This window comes from Pseudopipra pipra, chromosome 19 (assembly GCF_036250125.1).
Source record: "Pseudopipra pipra isolate bDixPip1 chromosome 19, bDixPip1.hap1, whole genome shotgun sequence".
NCBI lineage: Eukaryota > Metazoa > Chordata > Aves > Passeriformes > Pipridae > Pseudopipra > Pseudopipra pipra.
In genome coordinates this window covers 1,602,135-1,622,814 of record NC_087567.1, presented here as the reverse complement: position 1 = coordinate 1,622,814, position 20,680 = coordinate 1,602,135, and the positions used below count along the sequence as shown (strand labels likewise).

General features: G+C 50.7%; 1 protein-coding gene and 1 long non-coding RNA gene across 4 annotated transcripts in view; one reads left to right on the top strand and one right to left on the bottom strand.

Moving 5' to 3' along the window:
- Nucleotides 1-20,680, top strand: part of SHISA6 (shisa family member 6) — a 261,122-nt gene that overhangs the window by 53,933 nt on the left and 186,509 nt on the right. For both annotated transcript variants that reach the window (XM_064675625.1, XM_064675626.1), the window contains exon 3: nucleotides 11,739-11,834. In XM_064675625.1, coding sequence (XP_064531695.1) covers nucleotides 11,739-11,834 — 96 coding nt within the window. The remainder of the gene's footprint in view (nucleotides 1-11,738; nucleotides 11,835-20,680) is intronic.
- The window catches only part of LOC135424422 (uncharacterized), a 40,473-nt gene continuing 34,926 nt past the window's right edge, over nucleotides 15,134-20,680 (bottom strand). Inside the window, exons 2-3 of one of the 2 annotated variants that reach the window (XR_010435212.1) lie at nucleotides 17,570-17,903; nucleotides 15,134-15,412 (exon numbers count right to left, since the gene is read on the bottom strand). This is a non-coding gene — a long non-coding RNA (uncharacterized LOC135424422). The remainder of the gene's footprint in view (nucleotides 15,413-17,569; nucleotides 17,904-20,680) is intronic. The other variant, XR_010435213.1, reaches the window with a different exon arrangement.

Sequence of the window (20,680 nt, the reverse complement as noted above, 5' to 3'; positions counted from 1 at the left end):
CTGTTTGTTGAGGAGTAACTTCATAAGCCAAATGCATTTGGGGAATGGATCTGAAGTTTTGGAGCTTCTTTATTCAAGAGGGTTATTGTGAGTGCAGAAATTCTAAACATTTCTGAAATTAATCTCTTCATATGGGATAAAAACTGTGTTTTAAAGGCAGTGAAGTTGCAGGCATCAACCAGCTTCCCTGAGTCATCTCAAGAGATGGTATTACTTGGAAATTAAGGGCTGAAGTTGCCGATTTTGTGCGACACAAAATCCCAACACAAGACCGGTCCTGCAGTTTGATTCCAAGATCATGACATCCCTCCTACCCTCTGGAGACTTTCCCTTTCCGGTGGAATTTAATAACAACATCTTCATCTCCTTCTCAGAAGTGGCTTTCTCCAGTGTGAAGGTTCTTGACATAATTTTCTGTAGCAGAGCAGTAACTCCTTCCTGCTGCTTCCACCTGCTAAATCTGATTACAGAGCCTTGGGAAAGCACTCAACACTTCCCCCTGGTTACTTTTCCATGGAGGTAATTGCTGCTGTTCCCATGGGAAAAGTGTAATTCAGGCAGGAGGGGCTGAAGGAAATACAGTGAACAGGAGAGGCCTGGACTGCAGAGCTGTGGCTGGAGGTGCCCAGTGATGTAAAATCACTGTCCCAGTCAAAATCTGACCCATCATATATTGGGTTTGAGCTCTAGGGTTTTAAACATTGGAAGGAAGGTTTGGAGTCCCCACCCCTGGGGATGTCCAAGGAAGGACTGGCCGTGGCACTCAGTGCTCTGGGCTGGGGGACAAGGAGGGGATTGGGCACAGGGGGGATTTGATGATGTTGGAGGTCTTTTCCAACCTGAATGATTCTGGGATTCTGGGATTGCTTTGATCAGGAATAAGCAAGAGACACCCAGTCCCCTACCGAGAGGAGGAGGAGGAGGAAGAGGATTGAACTTGTCACAGCAAGTGAAAATTTTAGCTCTGACAGCAGGGAATGCTCTTTGTGTGTAAGAAAGTGAGCACAGTGTGCCCTGTGCTCTGTCCCCTCTGTGCCCTGTGCTCTGTCCCCTCTGTGCCCTGTGCTCTGTCCCCTGTGTGCCCTGGGCTGTGTCACCTCTGTGCCCTCAGCAGCAAGGGGCAGGGGCAGCAAACAGCCAAGTGGGAGCAAGAGGAGCAGCAGAACCTTCCCCTGCTCTGTCCTGCTGGGGAGAACTCACGTGCCAGGAAATCCAACCCTGCTGGCAGGAAAAGCAGCCGAGATAGTCGTGAGATAATTAATGAGGTTTCTCTAAATGTGTCAACCAAAAGGCTTTATGTGCATCTAAGCTGGCATTTTCTCTGCCTGGAAACTTTTTAATTTCTTCCTTACTGATCTGGGAATTAGTGCTGGGAGAAGGGAAGCAGATTTATGACCACACTTCATAGATACAGCTCTACATCTCCTCCATAGCCAAGGGGTACTCACCTCGTGTGTGGAGCTGGGAGTGTGTTATTTAAGGTTTTACTGTTCTAATCTAAACACAAGAAGCAGTTACAGCAGTGCCTGTGCTCATGGCTCAAATTAATACAGAAAGGCTCATTTATTCTGCCCTTAAAACAGACCTATAGAACTTATTTCCTCACCCTGGGTCTTGGTTCCTGTGGCTCCCTGGAGTCACAGTTTGTCCCCAGAGACAGCCTGGCCTGTCAGGCTGGTGCCACCACCGTCCCCAAGAGAGCCAGCCCAGGGTGGGTGGCACACACTGTGCTGCTGGCACAGCCCAGCCCAGCCCAGAGCAGTCAGGGCTAGACAAGCTCAGCCCAACCCAAAGACCCTCCCTTCCCCTTCCCCTTCCCCTTCCCCTTCCCCTTCCCCTTCCCCTTCCCCTTCCCCTTCCCCTTCCCCTTCCCCTTCCCCTTCCCCTTCCCCTTCCCCTTCCCCTTCCCCTTCCCCTTCCCCTTCCCCTTCCCCTTCCCCTTCCCCTTCCCCTTCCCCTTCCCCTTTCTCTTTTATTTTTCCTTTTTTTTTCTTTTCTTTTTTTTTTTCTTCCTTTTTTCTCCCTTTTTTTCTGTTCCTTTTCCTCCCTGCTGTTCAGGAAGCAGAAGGGTTGCCAAATCCTGCCCATGTCCCAGCAGAGCAGCAGAGATTCATGCCCTGAAGCCTGAGACATCTCCAGTCCTTCCTCAGCTGGGACTGGCTTTAAGTCCAAAAGGATATTTTTGGATGTCACCAAACTCCCCTGGTCACAGCCCTGCCACCCCCACGGGGTGTGGGCACAAGGGCACTCCCTGCATGTCACCACTCACTGATTGGTGCCACGGGGATAAAGATGGACCATCAGCCCCTCTTGGCAGGGATTAGAAAAGCCCCAGCCTGGTGTTTTCCAGGAGGGAAGAGGCCTGGCCTTGAGCTGGCAGAGAGAAGTTAAAGCTGATTGTTCTGAGCACTGTGGGAGCAGGAGAACACTGAGCTGGTAAAGCTGCAGGAACACGGCTGTGAAAACCTGCAGCATTTAGTGCTGACTGATCTTCTCTGTATAAAATACTTTAAATCAACCTGCAGTAATTTTTTCCTTGCTCCAGAATTCAGCAGGATGATGAAACAGTGCTCAGCCTCAATTATCCAGTTTCCCTGAGAGGGTGTTTTGTGCTGAGTACAAATGTGTGAGTGCTGGGAATGAGAGAACTGATTCATGGCCTGGGACAGAAATCAGGAGGAACATTTTTCTCCTTCTCTTGAGTCACAGAATCCCATAATGGTTTGGGTGGGAAGGGACCTTAAAGCCCATCCCATCCCACCCCCTGCCATGGGCAGGGACACCTTCCACTGTCCCAGGTTGCTCCAAGCCCCATCCAACCTGGCCTTGGACACTTCCAGGGGTGGAGCAGCCACAGCTTCTCTGGGCAACCTGTGCCAGTTGCCATCACATAAAATGTAGAGAAAGCACAAACAAATCAAGGCTGGATTATATCTACAGAGTCACAGAATCAGAGAACAGCCTGAGCTGGAAGGGACCCACAAGGATCATCAAAGTCCAACCCCTGGCCCTGCACAGACCCCCCAGCAATCCCACCCTGTCCCCGAGAGCGTTGTCCAGGCTCACCCAGTAGCAATCTGTGCTCAGTGAGTGGAAAAAGCCACTGCTAAACCTTGAGGAACCCCAAACAGGCTTGGGACTCCTGTTCAGAGGCCTCTCAGAGACCCAAAATCCCAGTGACAGCAGTCAGTGGTTCCCGTGGGCACTGGGGGGCTGTGCTCTGCAGCAGTGATGTTCCAGCTCCCACCTCACACGGGACTAATCCTAGACTAGACCTGAGCAGAGCAGGAGGCACAACCAGCTCCCAAAGGGGTGTTCTGTGGCAGCCTTATCCATGTATCCTTGCAGCTCAGGCTGTCCAAAACTGATGGCAAATCACACCTTCATCTGTCTTCTCTGAGCACCCCCTGTGACTGCACAGCTGTGACACAGAAGCAGCTCGAGTTTTTGGATGCCTCTGGCAGTCCTACAAAGTCTGACAGAGCAGGGTTGGATTAGATGGTTGGGAAAAATCCTTCCCTGGGAGGGTGGGGAGGCCCTGGCACAGGTTGCCCAGAGAAGCTGTGGCTGCCCCTGGATCCCTGGAAGTGTCCAAGGCCAGGTTGGACGGGGCTTGGAGCAACCGGGGCCGGTGGAAGGTGTCCCTGCCCATGGCAGGGGTGTTGGAACTGAGTGGCCTTTAAGATCCCTTCCAACCAGTCTGGGATTCTGTGAAGGGCTGGATCCATGGAGTCCCTTCCTCCTGCTGTGCTGCACAGGACAGGAGTGGCTTTGGGTGGCTTTGAGGGTTTAATGTTTGCTCTTTGGGGACCATCAGAGGATCCTTCAGGACACGTGTCCCTCAGGGTGGCTGTTGATGAGCAGCAGCCCGTGGGAGCAGAGCTGGTTCAGGCCCTTCAGTAGGTTTTCTGTTCCCCAGAACATGCTTTTGGAGACCTGGAGAGGTGCTGGGTTTTATTTTCCTGTCCACTGAATCCTCTCTCTCTGTGAAAGTGCTTTTATTCCAACATCTGAGCAGAATTTGATCTGCTCACTGTGTTTCTGTCATCCCAGATGCACGTGGCTGGTGAGACTCTCTAGCCCTACAGTCCTGGATTTTGCTTTCACATAGTCATTTTTTAAGTTAAAAGAACCTAAAAGTGCAGTTTCCTGAAGCCTCTCACAGGCTGTTCCAGCTTGCAGGGGGTTCACAGTCAAGGCCAAGTGCTGTAGTTAAGGGAGTAAACAATTAACCACAGGAGATGTTCCCTGGGTCACTGGAGAGGGGAACCAGCACAGCTTTTATCTTCACTTTCCAGCTTTTCCAGTGCCAGAGAGATCCATGAGTCTGACCTGGCCTCCTGCAGCTCAGTGCTCTGGGTTTGGCTTGGTCTGCTGGGCAGTAATTGGGCATATTTTTGGCAGGGTTGTTGGTTTGGAGTGATCCAAAGCCCGTGCCAGGAAACTGTTCCCCATTCTGGTGATGTTATGGGAAGTCTTCCAGTCTGAGTCATTTTCCACAAAGTCCAGTTCCTGCCCAATGATTTTCCTCGGAAGTTCCAGTATTCAGTTGTGAGTAGTGAGTTTTTACCTGTCCTGGTTGCGAGGAAGGGTGGAAAGTGGGATGCAAATGCCCTCTGAAAGCTGCTAATGCAGAAGTCACACTGAAATAAATCCAAAGGAAAAGTAAGGATCTCCCAGTTTTCCAGCTGGAATGATCCTCTCATTCTGTTTTGAACCCAAATTCCCTCTTGGCTCGGGAGTGATCCCAGCCTGAGTTTTTCCATGTTCTCTGGGCAGTCAGTTGTGCAGGAGCCACGTGCTGGTTGGAGGCCAAGGCAGCCCTGGTGACACAGGGTTGCTCATGGTGGGCAAGACTCAGCTCTGTCTGCTCAGGTGGGCACCTGCCCTCCTCCAGAGCCACCACAACACTCTGGAGGGAAGGGACCTTAAAGCTCATCCAGTCCCACCCCTGCCAAGTCCTTCCTGCTGAAGGGCCTGAACCAGCTCTGCTCCCACGGGCTGCTGCTCATCAACAGCCACCCTGAGGGACACGTGTCCTGAGGGGTCCTCTGATGGTCCCCAAAGAACAAACATTAAACCCTCAAAGCCACCCAAAGCCACTCCTGTCCTGTGCAGCACAGCAGGAGGAAGGGACTCCATGGATCCTGCCCTTCACAGAATCCCAGACTGGTTTAGGTTGGAAGGGACCTTAAAGAGCCACCCAATCCCACCCCCTGCCATGGGCAGGGACACCTTCCACTGTCCCAGGTTGCTCCAACCTTGGACCCTTCTAGGGATGGGCCAGGCACAGCTTCTCTGGGCAGTGTAGACGACCTAGTTGAGCTCTGCCATGGCCAGAGAGCCAGGGAGGGGAGGGCCAAGGCCACCCCTGCCATCTGTTTAGCACAGGCTAAGATGTCCCCATGGGGCTGCTTTGAGCAGGGTCTCTGTGGTCAGCAGTCACGTGGGGTGGAGGACAAGGTGGATGAAGCAGGGAAGGATGTGACAAAGACATGGGGAAGAGGGACATAAAAAAAGATAAGGCAGTTAATTGGAAAGAGGGAGAAACTCTGGATGTGTTGTGACGTTTATCCCTCTCTCCAACTCCCTGATAGGGGGGTGGAGCCAGGTGGGGGTCGGGCTCTGCTCCCAGGGAACGGGGGACAGGAGAAGAGGAAATGGCCTCAAGCTGCACCAGGGGAGGTTTAGATTAGATATTAGGGAAAAATTCTCCTTGGAAGGGGTTGTAAAGCACTGAACAGGCTGCCCAGGGCGTTCAAAAACATGTGAATGTGGCACTTGAGGACATGGTTTAGTGGTGAACACAGAGGTGGTGCTGAGTGGGCAGTTGAACTTGGTGATCTTGGAGATCTTTTCCAACCTCTATATTTCTGTGATTCTGGGATTCCTTGGGAACTTGGCTCTGCTCAGCCCACCAGTGTGATTTAAACTCCATCTGTAGGACATGGAAAAAGCTGATATTCCCTGCACTGACTTGGGCTACATCTTGTTCATGTCTGACTGGGCAATGCTGGCAGCTCAGCCCAAGTACCACTGAACTCTTCCCAGCTGCTTTTTTTCTTGTCCATTTGCATGTTCAGGATAGACAGGAATGCCAGAAACTTGGTATTTAACCAAAACTCCCAGTGGTGCTGCCCTTCCTGTGCCTTTACTGTGTGTGTGAGAGGTGCCAGCTGGCATCTGAATTTTGGGTTGTTTTGAGAAGGGAAATGGGGATGTTTCAATGGCATCCCTTGGGTGCCCCTTATCATTGTAATCTCTGTTATCTTCACCCCAAGATAAGACCCCAAGATGCCTGACCTGGCTACAAACACTTCCTTCAGTTGTGTAACCCACAGCCATGTCTAACTCCCACCAATTCCTGAATTAGACTTTCCTCAAACTGAGACGGTTGGGGTGATCCCTGGGCAGCTCCAAGCCCAAGAATTCATCATTTGGGGTCTGGTGCCTCCCCTTGCTTTCAGAGATCCCTATATTTGACTGGCAGGACAGACAGAGTGATGCAGAGTCTGCCATGGGCTCAGCAAACACCTCACAGCCCTTTAGGCAGCTCATGCCCTTTGCCTTGGTCTGTTGGTATGTGTGAAACGGCTCCAGAAGATCCACTCCAGCTCTGTTATGTGTAAAACAGCTCCAAGGGAGTCACTCCAGCCTTGTTATGTGTCAAACAGCTCCAAAAGAATCCCTCCAGCCCTGTTATGTGTAAAAGAGCCCCAAGAAAATCACTCCAGCTCTGTTACGTGTCAAACAGCTCCAGAAGAATCACCCCAGCTCTGTGTCAAACAGCTCCAGAAGAATCACTCCAGCAGAAATGAGCAGCATCAGGCACAGGGAGCCTGTGGATCCTCCCCTCACCCCACAAAATAAGGGGATTTTTTCTTTTCCCACAGAGATCTGTCTGACAGTAATGTTTGTGCTGAGGAGTTTGGATGTGGGGACTCCTCCCTGGGTGCAGTTTTGTTCTCCCAAGGAGATTTGTGACAAGGATGAGGTCAGATCACTGTGTGTCTTGCAAAAGCCTGTCCAGGCCAGTCCCTGTCTGCCCTTCTGGGGTGATGTAATCTGTGCTCAGCAATAACATTTCCAAGAGGTGGATAACAGCATTTTAGTTCAGCTCTAATAATTCTGTTAAATCAGAGCTGGGCTTGTAATTGCTGTTTGTGGCTGAGGTTGTTCCATATGTGTGTTATGCAGGATGTTATTGTGATGAAATGTTCCCTCTGGATGCCCTCAAGAATTTGCCTTTGTTGTGGGCAGGCCTCTCCTGAGCTCTCTGCCTTTGCTGTGCCCTCACAACCAAGGGAGAGGGGGGAAAGGAGGCAAATTTCAACATGTTCCTCTTTCTGCTGGAAGTTTTAAGTTGTGTACGTGCCCATCTTGCTTTGCTTCAGGAACACAAAGCTTTGCTCGAGTCCTGCTCCTTCCTTTGAAAGGCACAGCCTGGCAGTGTTGCTGAGTCCAAGGGCTTACAGGAATTACAGCACATGGATCCCAGAGTGAGCCAGAACAGGGAGCAAAAGTGCAGGAAAAGCCTCTTCCAGCGAGGCTCTCGTGGTGCTCTGAAGCAGTGCTTTAAATCTGATCCCAGCCATGAGGAACAGACCTTAGAGGTGCAGAAGCTCTCCAGAAATCCCGTGCTAACACACAGCACACGTGGTTCCATGAGCTCAGGCAGCTGTGGGGAGGGTTGGCTTTGGGAGCAGGGAATGTTGGGAGGCTCCAGCAGCACCAGCTTGGGCTCGGAGCAGGGTGTGCCATTCCCAGAGCCCCAAACCCTGCAGGCAGTGACCCCTTGGCAAAAGGGACATGGAGGGGACAGAGCTGCTGCACTGACCTGCAGGGGGGTGACACTGGTTGGGGATGAGCAGATGGAGCAGCCCTGGGAGAAGGACCTGGGGGGGCTGGTGGGGGACAGGCTGGACATGGCCCAGCCCAGAACCCCCCGTGCCCTGGGCTGATCCCACAGTGTGGGCAGAGGGCAGGGGGGGATTGTGCCCCTCTGCCCCTCAGGTGAGACCCCCCTGCAGAGCTGCTCCAGCCCTGGGGAACAGCACAGGGAGGACATGGAGCTGCTGGAGAGAGTCCAGAGGAGGCACCAAGAGGATCAGAGGGATGGAGCAGCTCTGCTGGGAGGAAAGGCTGGGAGAGCTGGGATTGTTCAGCCTGGAGGAGAGAAGGCTCTGGGGAGACCTGGTTGTGGCCTTTCAGTGATACCTACAGGAAAAATGGAGAGAGACTGTTTCCAAGGGCTTGGAGTGACAGGACAAGGGGGAATGGCTTCCCTCTGCCAGAGGGCAGGGTTAGGTGGGATACTGGGGAGAAATTCCTCCCTGTGAGGGTGGGGAGGCCCTGGCACAGGTTGCCCAGAGAAGCTGTGGCTGCCCCATCCCTGCAAGTGTCCAAGGCCAGGTTGGACAGGGCTTGGAGCAACCTGGGCTGGTGGAAGGTGTCCCTGCCCCTGGTGGGGGGTGGGACTGGGTGGTCTTTAAGGTCCTTTCCAACCCAAACCATTCTGTGATTCCATGAAAAATCCCTGAAGTCTGAAATAAAATGAATATCACTCCATGTACATGTTTTTCAAGGAACTGGGCAGTTTTTAACTCTCTCACCGTAGGGCAGAGGGTGGCACTGAGCTTCAGCTTATAAGAGGGAACATCTTGGATAAGTTCCAGGGGCTCCTTCCCATCCCATGAGCCAGACACCTCCCTCAGCTCAGCTCAGCTTGTGGCTGAACCCTGGTTTTGGCAGAGCCCATCCCTCCCTCCAGCTCCAGAAGGACTCCCAGCAGCTTGGTGAGGGCACAGGGGTGGGGACAGAAAGGAGGAAAACAGCCCAGAGAACAAACTGGGGATGGTTTTGGTCAGTCTGTGCTCCCACTGCTCTGCCTGAGCTTCTGCAGCTCTGCTGGGGCTGCTGGACATGGGAATCTGGGGAAGGTCCAGGAGACCTTCACTTCCAATGGGAAACCCCCCAGGCAAGAAGGGATTGTGGCAAAGCCTTTTTGAACAACACCCGGGTTTGACCCACCCACAGCCCCCGAGGCACCTCTGAAATGCAGCATTTTGTGAAGGCCAGAGAAAGGAGCACAAGTGAGCAGGAAGAAAAAACCACAGAAAGCAAAAGTAGCATCCTGTAATTTCTCCATAAAACAAGAAAAGTCCTGCTCCTTGAAGTCTGCAAATTCAAGTTTCTCCTGGGAAAACCTCCCTCCTGTTCAAATGCTAATGGCTTGTTATCACAGGGTTGTTTTAATTTAACTACAATGTTCTATAAGCACGGGAAGAGCAAGGTTCAGAGAGCAAATGGCTGATGAACAATCTTCAATCTGCCAGTAAATGTTTACTTTTTTTAATATACTTCCCCTTCTTGATCTCTGTTTTAAACAGCTTCTCCAAAGGGACATATAAAAGACAGCTGATTTCAGCTGGAGGTAAAAGCACTTATTTGTGTGGTTCTTTGATCCTTGTTTAAAATAGGGAATTTATGGCACTTCTGGAGTGCCAGTTGCCAGAGTGTCTGGTCCTGAGAGCACAGAAATTGTTGGTATATGAGCAAAAATTGGCTTACTGGAAAGAAAAAATGCAGCACATTTTAGAAAATGATAGAGAAAATGAAATCAAATTGGGCATTGCAGCCACAAACCATCTCTGCTTCCCAGGAGCAGGAAAACCATCTCATGGAGCACAAATAAATTCCAGGGACTCAGAGGCAAAGGTCTGCCACCCTTTTCCAGGAATGCAACAGCCAGAGCTTGCAAGAGCAAGGGAGCAAGAAGAGAGAAAGAGCCTCTGATCTTTCCCATGGAATTAGAAAATCTTTGTTTCCTTTTTTTCTTCCCAGCCAATTGCTGAGTGGATGCCTCCAAATGTGAAGGGTTTTGCTACCACCTTGCAACTGTAAGAATAAATCTGTCCTCTGTTAACCCTCCCAAACCTAGGGAAACACTTTCTATGTGTTTTGAGGAGTTTACAGGGAGCACTTGGCTGACCTTGACCAGAAAAAATCCACATGGGAAGGGAGTGGGAAGCTTTTTCTGTTAGACAGGAATAACATTGTCAGGAGTCTCAGCAGCTCCTGCCTGCCATGTGTGAGCTCCTCTGGGGCTCTTCAGCACATTCCTGAGTGACAGGACAAGAGGAAGGGCCTCAAACTGCCAGAGGGCAGGGTTAGATGGGATATATGGAAGAAATTCTTGGCTGTGAGGGTGGGGAGGCCCTGGCACAGGTTGCCCAGAGAAGCTGTGGCTGCCCCATCCCTGGAAGTGTCCAAGGCCAGGTTGGATGGGGCTTGGAGCAACCTGGGCTGGTGGAAGGTGTCCCTGCCCATGGCAGGAGGTGGGACTGGATGAGCTTTAAGGTCCTTCCAACCCAAACCATTCCATGGTTCTGTGACATGTGGGGACCTTGGGGAGTGGTTGGGGTGCTCACCCTCAGATTGTTCATATGCAAGGTGGACTCTGCTGACAGGAGGAACGACCTGCAAAACCAGCACTAACTGCTGGGTACTGGGCTGAGAGTGACTGGCTAAGAGGAAAAGAGGCAAACTTTTCAGACCGAGTAGGTTCCAAAATCTCTGTCCTGTTAGTGCTGCCAGAGAGTCTGAAGATGGATGAGAACAAACAGCACGTGGTCTCAATCTTTGAAAAATAGGGCTGTAACATCTGTACGTGGCCCCAGGATATTCCCAGCTGGATCCCTGATGCCCACTTGTCCCTGCCCACAGCTCTCCTGCTCCAGCACCAGGCTCTGGGCCATCAGCCCCTCCAGGCCCCCTGGCTCTGAGCAGTGATACATCACAGCTTGGGCAGAAAGTCATGGAGAAGTGGAGATTTACCCGGGATTGAGCTGCATTCCTGGCCCCTGAGGCCACCTTCCTTCCCTCCCCCTGCACCTATCTTATCTCTGCCTCTCTCTGAAATAAAAGGAATAGAAAAATTAACAACATGAAAAAGGGAGGAGATGATAAAGAGTATCTGAAAAATTATCTCTGTCCTCATTTCAGAGCTTTGCATGGTAACAAGGAGGCAGGAGGCTTTTTCTTTATTAATGTATTAAAATATTAAAAGGCTGGGTGTCTCTTGAACCTACTCTGTTGTCAGGAGATGAGAAAGCTCCAAAGAAGTTTTTTGAGAAGGCTGTTGCAGTTGAGGAACTGTCCAGGGATGCCCCTCGTGGATCAGAGCAAACCAAAGCTAAAGGACAAAGTTTGCTGTCCTGCTGTTCCTGGGGATGTGGGTGCAGCCTGGGCAGGGGGACATTGGCACCTCTGCTTTTGTGCTGAGACAAAAGCTCTGCCAGCAGGAATCCTGTCAGGAGTGTGGCTGGAATGGGAAAGGTTCAAAGTCAAAAATCTCTTCTGAATTCCTTTAGCTCCTTAGTCCTGAAGGTCTGAGTGAGACCAGTCCCAAACCTCAAGCTGAGCCTGTGATGAGCCAATTCCCCCAAGGCTGGGGGGTTTGCTTTGGCACATCAGTGGTTCCCCTCTCAGATTCTGTTCTTGCCTTGGCAATTATCCAAATGTGCAGTTGTTCTCCATAAATCTTTGCCAGTAAAGCAATGCTGCTGTAGCTGTTGTGTTCTGTGAGACCCTCAGGTTGGGATGAATAGTGTAACACGTGGTGGGGTCTTGGTGCTCATCTATGAGGGTGACAGCAGGGCTGTATAGCACAAATACAGATATCTATATCCACACAGGCACACTGAATAAAGGTGATTTTGTTTTCTTTTCCTTGACAGGTCACTATGGAAAAGATATTTACCGAAGTGGAGGCCCAGATCTCCATAATTTCATCTCCTCCGGGTTTGTCACATTAGGAAGAGGACACACGAAGGGTACAGTGGAAACCATTTTTTGCTAAATCAAAAGATTGTTTTAAATAAAAAGCTCTAACTCAGCAGTGGGTTCTAAGTGCCCTGAGAGAACAGTGTTGGACTGCAGGCAGTGGGTTTAGTCCAGGAAATATTGCTGCAGGTAAAATACTGTGCTCGGGCAGAACCTTTGAAATCCTTGCAGGGGAGGTGGTGGGGGAGTGTAGAGTCAGACAAATTCCAGATTCCAGATTCCAGATTCTGGACTCTGCCTGTGCAGTTGGACTGTTTATACAGCTTTGTGTTTTCCTGGGTGCATGGTTGCAAACCCCCCTCGTTCCTGTCCTCCCAGAGGAAGGGAAGGGATGTACAGCTGGCCCAGGGCAGGCAGTGACCACTTCCAGAGTGTCTCTCTGGAGTTCTTTTGTTTGACTTCTGGGCTTTTATTTTATTTTTTTTTCTGGGGGGGTGAGGGATGTATGATGAATATTTTATAAAATTCTTTCCTTTTTAGCTCCTGAAACATATATTTTATGTGTTCCTATAGCCTGTGATATAATGTACAAACAGGAAAACACAAAAGTATACATATACTGCTCTGTGTATGTTCTGTGTATATGTACTGTATATAAAATACATGTTGAGAGCCAGCTGGAGCTCTATAAGACAAGTAACCACCTATCCCAGGAGTCCTGGTGACACCAAAGCTGTGAGCTCTGACCCAGCTGGGCACCAGAACCCCCAATGAATGTTCATTTGATGACCTTGTTGCCTATTTTGGTGAGTTTTTGGAGTGTACAGTGAGACTGTGTTTGGAGCATCTTTCTGTCCCCCCTCCCCTGCCCCAGCCACCCTGGCAGTGCCACTGGGCTGTGCCACTGGGGGTGCATGTGCCAGTCCCTGTCTGGTTTTGTGTCCTCCTGACCTCGAGACTGTTGTACCTCCCTGTAGACACAATGTATGTGGAGATTCCTCTATAGACCAATGTACTGTATGTGGAGATGTGTCCTCGTGCTCACCTGGTTGAACGCTCCTGTGTTGTTCCTGTGGATGACATGACTCACAAATTATTAAAAGACCTTGGTTTTTACATTTCCTGCACTTTTTCCAGCTCTCCACGAGTGTCATCCGCAGTAGTGTTGGTCCTGTAGCACTGTCAGAGAAGAAACAAATCTATGTATATTGTCTGTGTATGTCTGTGTGTGCTTAAATAAAGTTTACTGAGGCTGAGGCAGAACCCGTGGGACTTGTAATCCAATACCCTGCAATTCCAGCCTGGCTCTGCTCCGGGGGAAGGGGAGCAGAGGAACCACCTCCAAACCCCAGCTGGGCTGGGAACTGCAATGGTTCGAGGAAGGACATTTACACAAGGTCTCCCTTTCTCCAGCCCACCCAAGAGGAGTTTTACAGTCATGTCATGTCACATCAGGAGGGTATTTAGGGTGAGACAGCAAGAGAACCCCAGGAGAGATGGGCCACAGGGTGGAGTGTCCTGATAACCTTTCCCAAGCACAAGGATAACCCCCAGCAGGGTCACGTTCCTGCCTCTTTGTCCCAGCCATCGGGATTATCTCCCAGCAGTTTTCTGGGCAATGTGGTTCCCCTGGTTCCTTCCCACATCAGAACAAAACCTGCTTTCCCTCTGGACTGAAAGCTCTCGGGGGCTCTGCTCTCCTGTGGATGGGCTCATGGTTTTCACACCTGGAAGCCCCACAGAGCACATTTCCCATCCCTGGGAAGGTGGAAGAGTGGGCAGGGGGAGTCCAGGCTGTCCATCCACCACAACAGCCCCCAGCCAGGGGGGTTAAGGGGGGAGGCTTTCCAAAGTCTGTTTTCTGAAGAAATCAAATTCTACCTTGGCTGTTTATGGACAAACCAGAAAGGAATGGCCTTAGAATTTACTTTTCAGCTACCTATAAAACCACATTTTATTTAAACAGTATTATAATGTTAATTTCTAATTTTTTTAATGGCAGATTCACACTCCCACTCATGAGTGGTGCAAGTGCTGAACATCTCCACACGTACTGCAGGCAAACTGCCTGGTTTGCTTGTGCAAATGTGTAGGTTTGTCTTTGTCTGTGACATGATTTGTGTGTTTGTGCTGTGAAAGCAGGACTTTGGGGGGAGCAAGTAACCGAGGTGCTCTGTTGTTATGATTGTGCCTGATATAATTTGATTATTTCTGGAAATATTGAAAGATTTCCTGTGTTCAGTTTGAACTGACAGCCCAGTACCTGGACAGGAGAGATGAGTGCTACAGCAAGGGTTAGTCCTGAGCTTTAGCTGAGCAGCTTCATGCTCAGGTTTTGTCTTATTTCCGTTCCAGTACATGTGTTAAAATCTCCACTTCAGCTGCCATGAGCCAAATAACCCCACCCTGCCTTCTTGTTACACCAAAGGGTTCTACTTTTAGACTGAACAAAGCCAGTGAAGTTTATCTCAATATTTCTTTGCACTGGGAGACACATTTTTGGTGTTTTCTCAACTGTCTTCTGTGCTGTGGCAGAACTCCAAGTGCTGAGTAATATTTAAGAGCTAATCTATTTTGGGCAGAAGACAAAGATGTGAGACATGCCAAACTACCATGGAGACCAAATCAGCACATCCACATGTCTGACAGCCACAGGCTCCTGCAAGATTGTGATTTATGGTTCCTCTCTGACATGTCAGTGGGCAATGCATCACTGCCTGGCATTTAAAGGCTGTAAAGTCATTACAGGGGGTGTTCTTCACACCGTGGGGAAAGACTTGGCTGTCAGTGTGTCGTGGTGATCTAGGGATGAATCCAAACTCTTCGGGCCATAAAGGTGCCCATGGTGAGGCACATGGCAGGGTTAATCTCATATCACATCAGGTAGAGGCTGGATGTTTTATTCTGAGGTAGAACCTTCAGTTCCATGTGGTTCTACCACACCTGGGAGACAAAAGCACCTCTAAAGGAGCATTCACTGAATGGCACAAGGCATCTCTTCCCCCCTCTAGCAAGAGGGAGCTGTGGGGGTCTTTTAGCCCTCAGAGGATGGATACCACTTGCCCTATTTGTGTAGGAGCAGCTCCAGCTGCTCCAGGTGCTGTGGGAGTTGCTGAGAGTTCAGCGCTCCAGTGGCACAAACAGGAGCACAGCAGACAGGAGTTATCACATCCCTCTGATTTAAAACCAGCTTCTTCAACCTGTTCCGAGCACCTTGATACTCTCAGGTGTCCCAGGCTGGGACTGACCCAAGCTGGACTGTGCCCACAGAGGTGCCAGGGCTCCTCAGAGCTCTGCCCAGTTCCCCAGGCTGGAGGAGGTTACACAGCTGCTACAACAGGGAGCAGGCACCCACAGGTACCCCCAACCACAGGGAAGGAACAAAGCTTGAGGAGCAGTAAATTCACTCCAGACAGATTATTTCACACCATGAGTGCTGAGTTTTCAGGTAAAAATGTGATTTTGATTTATTTTTTTTTTTTCACTATCAGTCTCAGACCTTGAAAATAGTTTCCAAGTGGGATTGGGCTCCTTGTGTTCCACCAGTCTGGGACAGCAGCAGACATTCTGTGGAGCAGATGATAATGTTGGTTCATCACTGAACAGCTTCTTTGTTTTCCTGGTAACTCTGCAACAGTGATAAAAATAGTGGGGTTATTTGGTGGGAAAAGCATAATTTCCCATCTGAACCCAGTGCAAGGGGCCAGGGAACAGTGAGGCAGGAGAGGTTTGGGGGGTCAGACCCTCCTGCTGCGGGATCATCTCGTAGGGAGCTTTCCCTACAACCTGCTAATTCCTCGTAAGTTTGTGCCAGGTCCTTGAGGAGGTTGGAACTTGAAAAGCAGGTGTTGAAAACAAGGAGAGTCAAGTGTCCTCAGTCCCCTCAGTGCCCTCAGTCCCCTCAGTGCCCTCAGTGCCCTCAGTGCCCTCAGTGTCCTCAGTGTCCTCAGTCCCCTCAGTCCCCTCAGTGCCCTCAGTGCCCTCAGTGCCCTCAGTGCCCTCAGTCCCCTCAGTCCCCTCAGTGTCCTCAGTGTCCTCAGTGCCCTCAGTCTCCTCAGTGCCCTCAGTCCCCTCAGTGCCCTCAGTCTCCTCAGTGCCCTCAGTGCCCTCAGTCTCCTCAGTCCCCTCAGTCCCCTCAGTCCCCTCAGTGTCCTCAGTCCCCTCAGTCCCCTCAGTGCCCTCAGTCCCCTTCCTGCCCTCAGCCTGCCCAGTAACACTTCCAGAAATGTGACCTCTGACTTTTGGATCTGGGCTGTTCCTGGAGTCATTTTGAGATGTGCTCTGAGTCAGGGCGTTGCAGGAGGCTCTTCTTTGAGTATCCCACTGAAATGTGCTCTGAGGATGTTCTCCTGCAGTGCCATAGGCAGGAAAAATTAGGAACTGAGCCAGAACTCCAAGGCTGGAGCCCGGGCCAGTGCTCAGCTCTGCAGTGTGGGCAGGGTGAGAACAGTGCTGGGCAGGGGAGCCCTGGTGACTGAGCCCCAGGAGCTCCCCACAGCACATTTTATCTGTGCAGATGTGGCAGATTTACAGCTGAATGTGAGATTTGCCTGCTGGGCCTCCATTCTCTCCCTCCTGCAGATTGGTTGCACCTCCCACGGGCACAGGGCTCGGGGCACTGGGGGTGGCACAGCCCTGCCTGGGAGGTCCAGCTGTGCCTGGGGTGTGGAACATGGTGTATGTCCTTTAGCAGGGCCTTACAGATATCTCTCAGATACTTTGGCACCTGATAAATATCCAACTCCCTGGGTTTGTGCATATTTAAAGGAGGAAATTGTTCCTGATCTGATCCTGCCTTGGAAAATGCTCACCCTCCTCTGCCAGCCCCTGTGCAAGAGGGCACACAGAGCCTGTAATTCCTGGTGCCAGAGCAGGGGGAGGTGTGACCTCGTGGGTTTGAGGCTCGGAAGCTGCAGCATTTGGGAGAGGGCAGAGGCAGTGTCAGGAAGGGAGGGAGCTGAGGGGTGGGGCAGCAGCTGAGTCTCCCTCCGTGTGTTCAGCGGGCTCTGAGAGGCTGAGGGGGCCCTCTGTTAGGGTGGGAGTGGGGCTTTAGACCAAGCTAATCAGAGAAACCCTCCCGTTGGCTCACAAGGTACAGAAAGGACCCCCTGCTCAGAGAGGAGCGTGGGGGGGGCTGGATCCAATCTCAGCCTCGGGCTTTGTCAGCAGTTTAAGTACAACTTTGTCCTGAAGGGTTAAAAGTGGCAAACTGGGTATATTTATATAAAATTAATTATTTTGGCAAATGATGAGACAAAATATCTTATTCAGAATTATTTATTACACAGTATAGAAGCTAAAACTACTAGTATAGTATAGGATAGGGTAGTGCACTATATCAAAGCAATTCTGTGAAATAATTATATTAGAGCTAGAAAAATAAATAGTTATTAAACAGAGATTGATGTAACTCACCAGACCAATGCTGTGGGCAGAGCTCTTTCTCTTAGCCTCAAGGACTATCCTTGAAAGGGCCTCCCCTCTCAAGAGAGGAACCTCCACACACCACACACCCCAAAGGGTGTGTCAGAAGAACCTGATCCTAAGAAAGTGGACTGGACTTCTATAGTATAAAGTGATGGACTGCCAGTCATATGTCTCCAGGTCAGCTTAGCAGTTTATCTGCCAGATATTTGCCTCACTGTGAGGATGTTAATTTGGGGTTGATGTGCCAGACTGGTTTTAGCATCACCTGGCCCTCTCCACAGCTTGCAAAATAGGGCATTGTTTGAGTTGTTTGACCACAATCCAAGGGCAAATCCTGCTCCACCACCCCAGCACTGACCTGGCACCTTGGCCAACCTTCACCTCCTGGAGAGCCAGATCCCATGGGCCAGTACTGGGGAATGGGGTTCTGGTGTCACCAGGGTCCCTCAGGGCTGCTGCAAAGACAAGAGTAAAGCAACAGCTTTATCAGTTTAATGTTTGTGTTTGTGTGTAAGAAAATCTACAGGGACAGACATGAGAGAGGGCAAAGGCAGCTCTAGATCATACTTAGCAACCAAGGTCCTCCTGAGGTGCCCCAGTGTGTCCAGCTGTGGGTGACAGCTCCACCTTCTCAGCTCTTTCTTCCCTGGCAGCTGCAGAGTTTTCCCAGCACCACAGCTCAGCTGCTCCCACTGAAGGGTGATGGGAGAGGAGCACAGAGTGGCTGGGGCTGTGTTTGCCCGAGTGATCTGGTGTTTGTGTGAGTCTCTGAAGAGCCTGTCAGTGAGACAGGGCTGTGGGACATCCTGTGTCAGCACAGGAGCAGGTCATTTCTGCTCTCCCCACCCATTGTGTTCTCTCATTGGCACACCCTCACCTGGATTTGCTGTGTCTGTGACAGGCTCTGTTTTATAAATGATATATCTGCAAACTGGTCTCGTGCAGGCACCTCGGTGGATCTCTAATATTCAGAGCTGCAGACTGTGCACGTGGACTGAACCATGGTGGAACAGGGTCAGGTATTGTGGCTGACACCATTTCCTCCCCTCGGACACCCACCATCCCCTGTTACACAGCCCACTGCTCCTTCTGGAGCCCCCAAAATAAGCCCCTTTTCCGAGCATCACCTCAGGAACCAGCAGTTTTGCTGGTCCATGTAAATATGATTCAGAGATGAATGGGAGGAAAGAGATTTATTAATTTAATCATCATTAGCAGTTTGAAAATTCCGATTCCTCCCTGCTGTCAGGGCTGGTTCCACTGCTTGGCTTGCAGCCTTGTGTTCCAGTTTCTTTCCCAAAGTGCTGGTTCATACCCTTAATTTGTTATTTTGGGGTCTTATATTACATCTGTCACAACCAGCTCAGCCCAACACGGCTCCAAAACACACAATGAATCAGCTCCAAGCTGGAATTTGCTGCCTGCCCCCATCATTAGTAATCCAAGCTTGCAGGAGACTCATTAATACAGGGAAAGAGAGAACTTTAAAGGGTCATTTTTTTCATACCTGCATCTGTAGCTTGCCATGAATAGATATGCAAAAATTAAGGGCTAGGTTAGGTATGTTGAGTCCTTTTTCTCATTAAACACTTGTTAGACATCCTGTCAATGGAGAGGTGTTGAGCCCAGCCCGCTGCATGCCAATGAATCATTTGCTGTTCCTCCTGGCTGGTATCTAATGATTTTGATGGTGTCTTGCAGTGTGTGTGCTAAAGATCACTTGCATTCTTATTCCAGATTAATTTCAGCCATTGCATATTCTGGCACTTAATTGTATTGACTTGAAAATGGGCCCCCTGGGAGGTGGGAAAGGCTCCAGAGCTCTGCAGAAAGATTCCATTACGCAATAGGGCATCTCAGCCACCCTGAATTATTTAATCGACTTCAGACACGACCGGCCATTTCTCAGCAGAGTCTGGACAGCTCTGGCTTTTATAGCCCTCTGAAGAGCCTGGTGGGAGGAGAGGGGGAGGCTGTGGAAACCATACCAATGGTGCAACTGATGCTAGGGGTGAGGGGTGGGGGAACACGAGCAGAACCACATCAAACCCCAGCATAACCTCCTGCAAGTGAAACAACAAAGGGGAAGGGCCCCTTCTGTCTTCACACTGCTCATGGCCACGGGGAGAACACGGGATGTGGCTTTCCAAGCCTTCCCAGACTGTTAGCAATGAGCACAGGGAGGATTGGTGGCTCAGCTGAGAGCCTTCCTCAGGCTTGGGCAGGGAACAGCAGCACGACGGCCCCAAGCAGGGCAGGGGCACGCGGGGCACTGCTGAGCCAGGAGAGCTCAGCTGGCACACCCAGGGACATCCAGCTTCCTGGGGAAGGAGCCCAGGGTTGCTCCAGAGCCAGCTGTGGGATGGAATATCACAGAATATCACACGTTAGCACAGAATCTGCCGAGTTGGAAGGGACCTACAGGGATCATCCAGTCCAACCCCTGGCCCTGCACAGGCCCATCCCCAAGAGTCACCCCCTGTGCCCCAGAGGATCAGCCAAACCCTCCTGGAGCTCTGGCAGCCTTGGGGCTGTGCCCACTGCCCTGGGGAGCCTGGGCAGTGCCCAACCAGCCTCTGGGGGAAGAACCTTTGCCTGAGATCCAACCTGAGCCTGCCCTGACACAGCTCCAGCCCTTCCCTGGCTGCTGTCCCTGGTCCCCCCAGAGCAGAGCTCAGTCCCTGCCCCTCCTCTGCCCCTGCCCAGGCAGTTGTAAGTGCCATGACCTCTCCCCTCAGTCTCCTCTTCTCCAGCTGAACAGACCCAGTGAGATCCAGTTTCCTGTGGCAAGGAGTCCACAGTTGCTCCAGAGCCAGCTACGGAATGGAAACTCCTTCCTGCAGCACCCCACCTTCCCCACTGCCACTGCTGAGGATCTGATGTTTCCACATCAAGATAAATCCCAGAAGTTATCACTCAACTAATTCTCCATCTGTGGGCAGTGATGTTGCCCATCCTTTTCCCACAAACTCCATGGCATCCAGCACCCTGCTGAATGCCCAGGGATGGTTTTCAATAATCTGGTGCTCTGGAATGGATTCCTCTTCTCTCTGCTGTGTGTTAACAGGATAACAAAATAAATGACAATAGCTGAGAGGAGAAGAAAGAAGCCCTGCCTATTATTGGATGCCCTTTCACAGAGAGTCTGTCAACTCTCTGTGATGTTTTGGCAGATAGCTTTGAGAACTGAGCTGAAGGCTGGTGAAAAGCTGGCAGGTACAGCCCAGCTGTCTATGAAACTGGAGCTTCAGCTGCACACCACGAGCTGCTCTTTGAAGAATGTGTTTTTCTATATTTATTTCTATATTTATTATCAAAAACTGTTGTATAAAAAAGCCTTATGATTTCCTGCAATGGTGTCACTGAGTGTCTCAGGCTGGTTATCTCCCCAAAGAGGGGTTTACATCTAAATGAAGGACCACCTTAGAGCTGTGTATTTAGCATTCAACCTTATTCCTGTTTGCCAGTT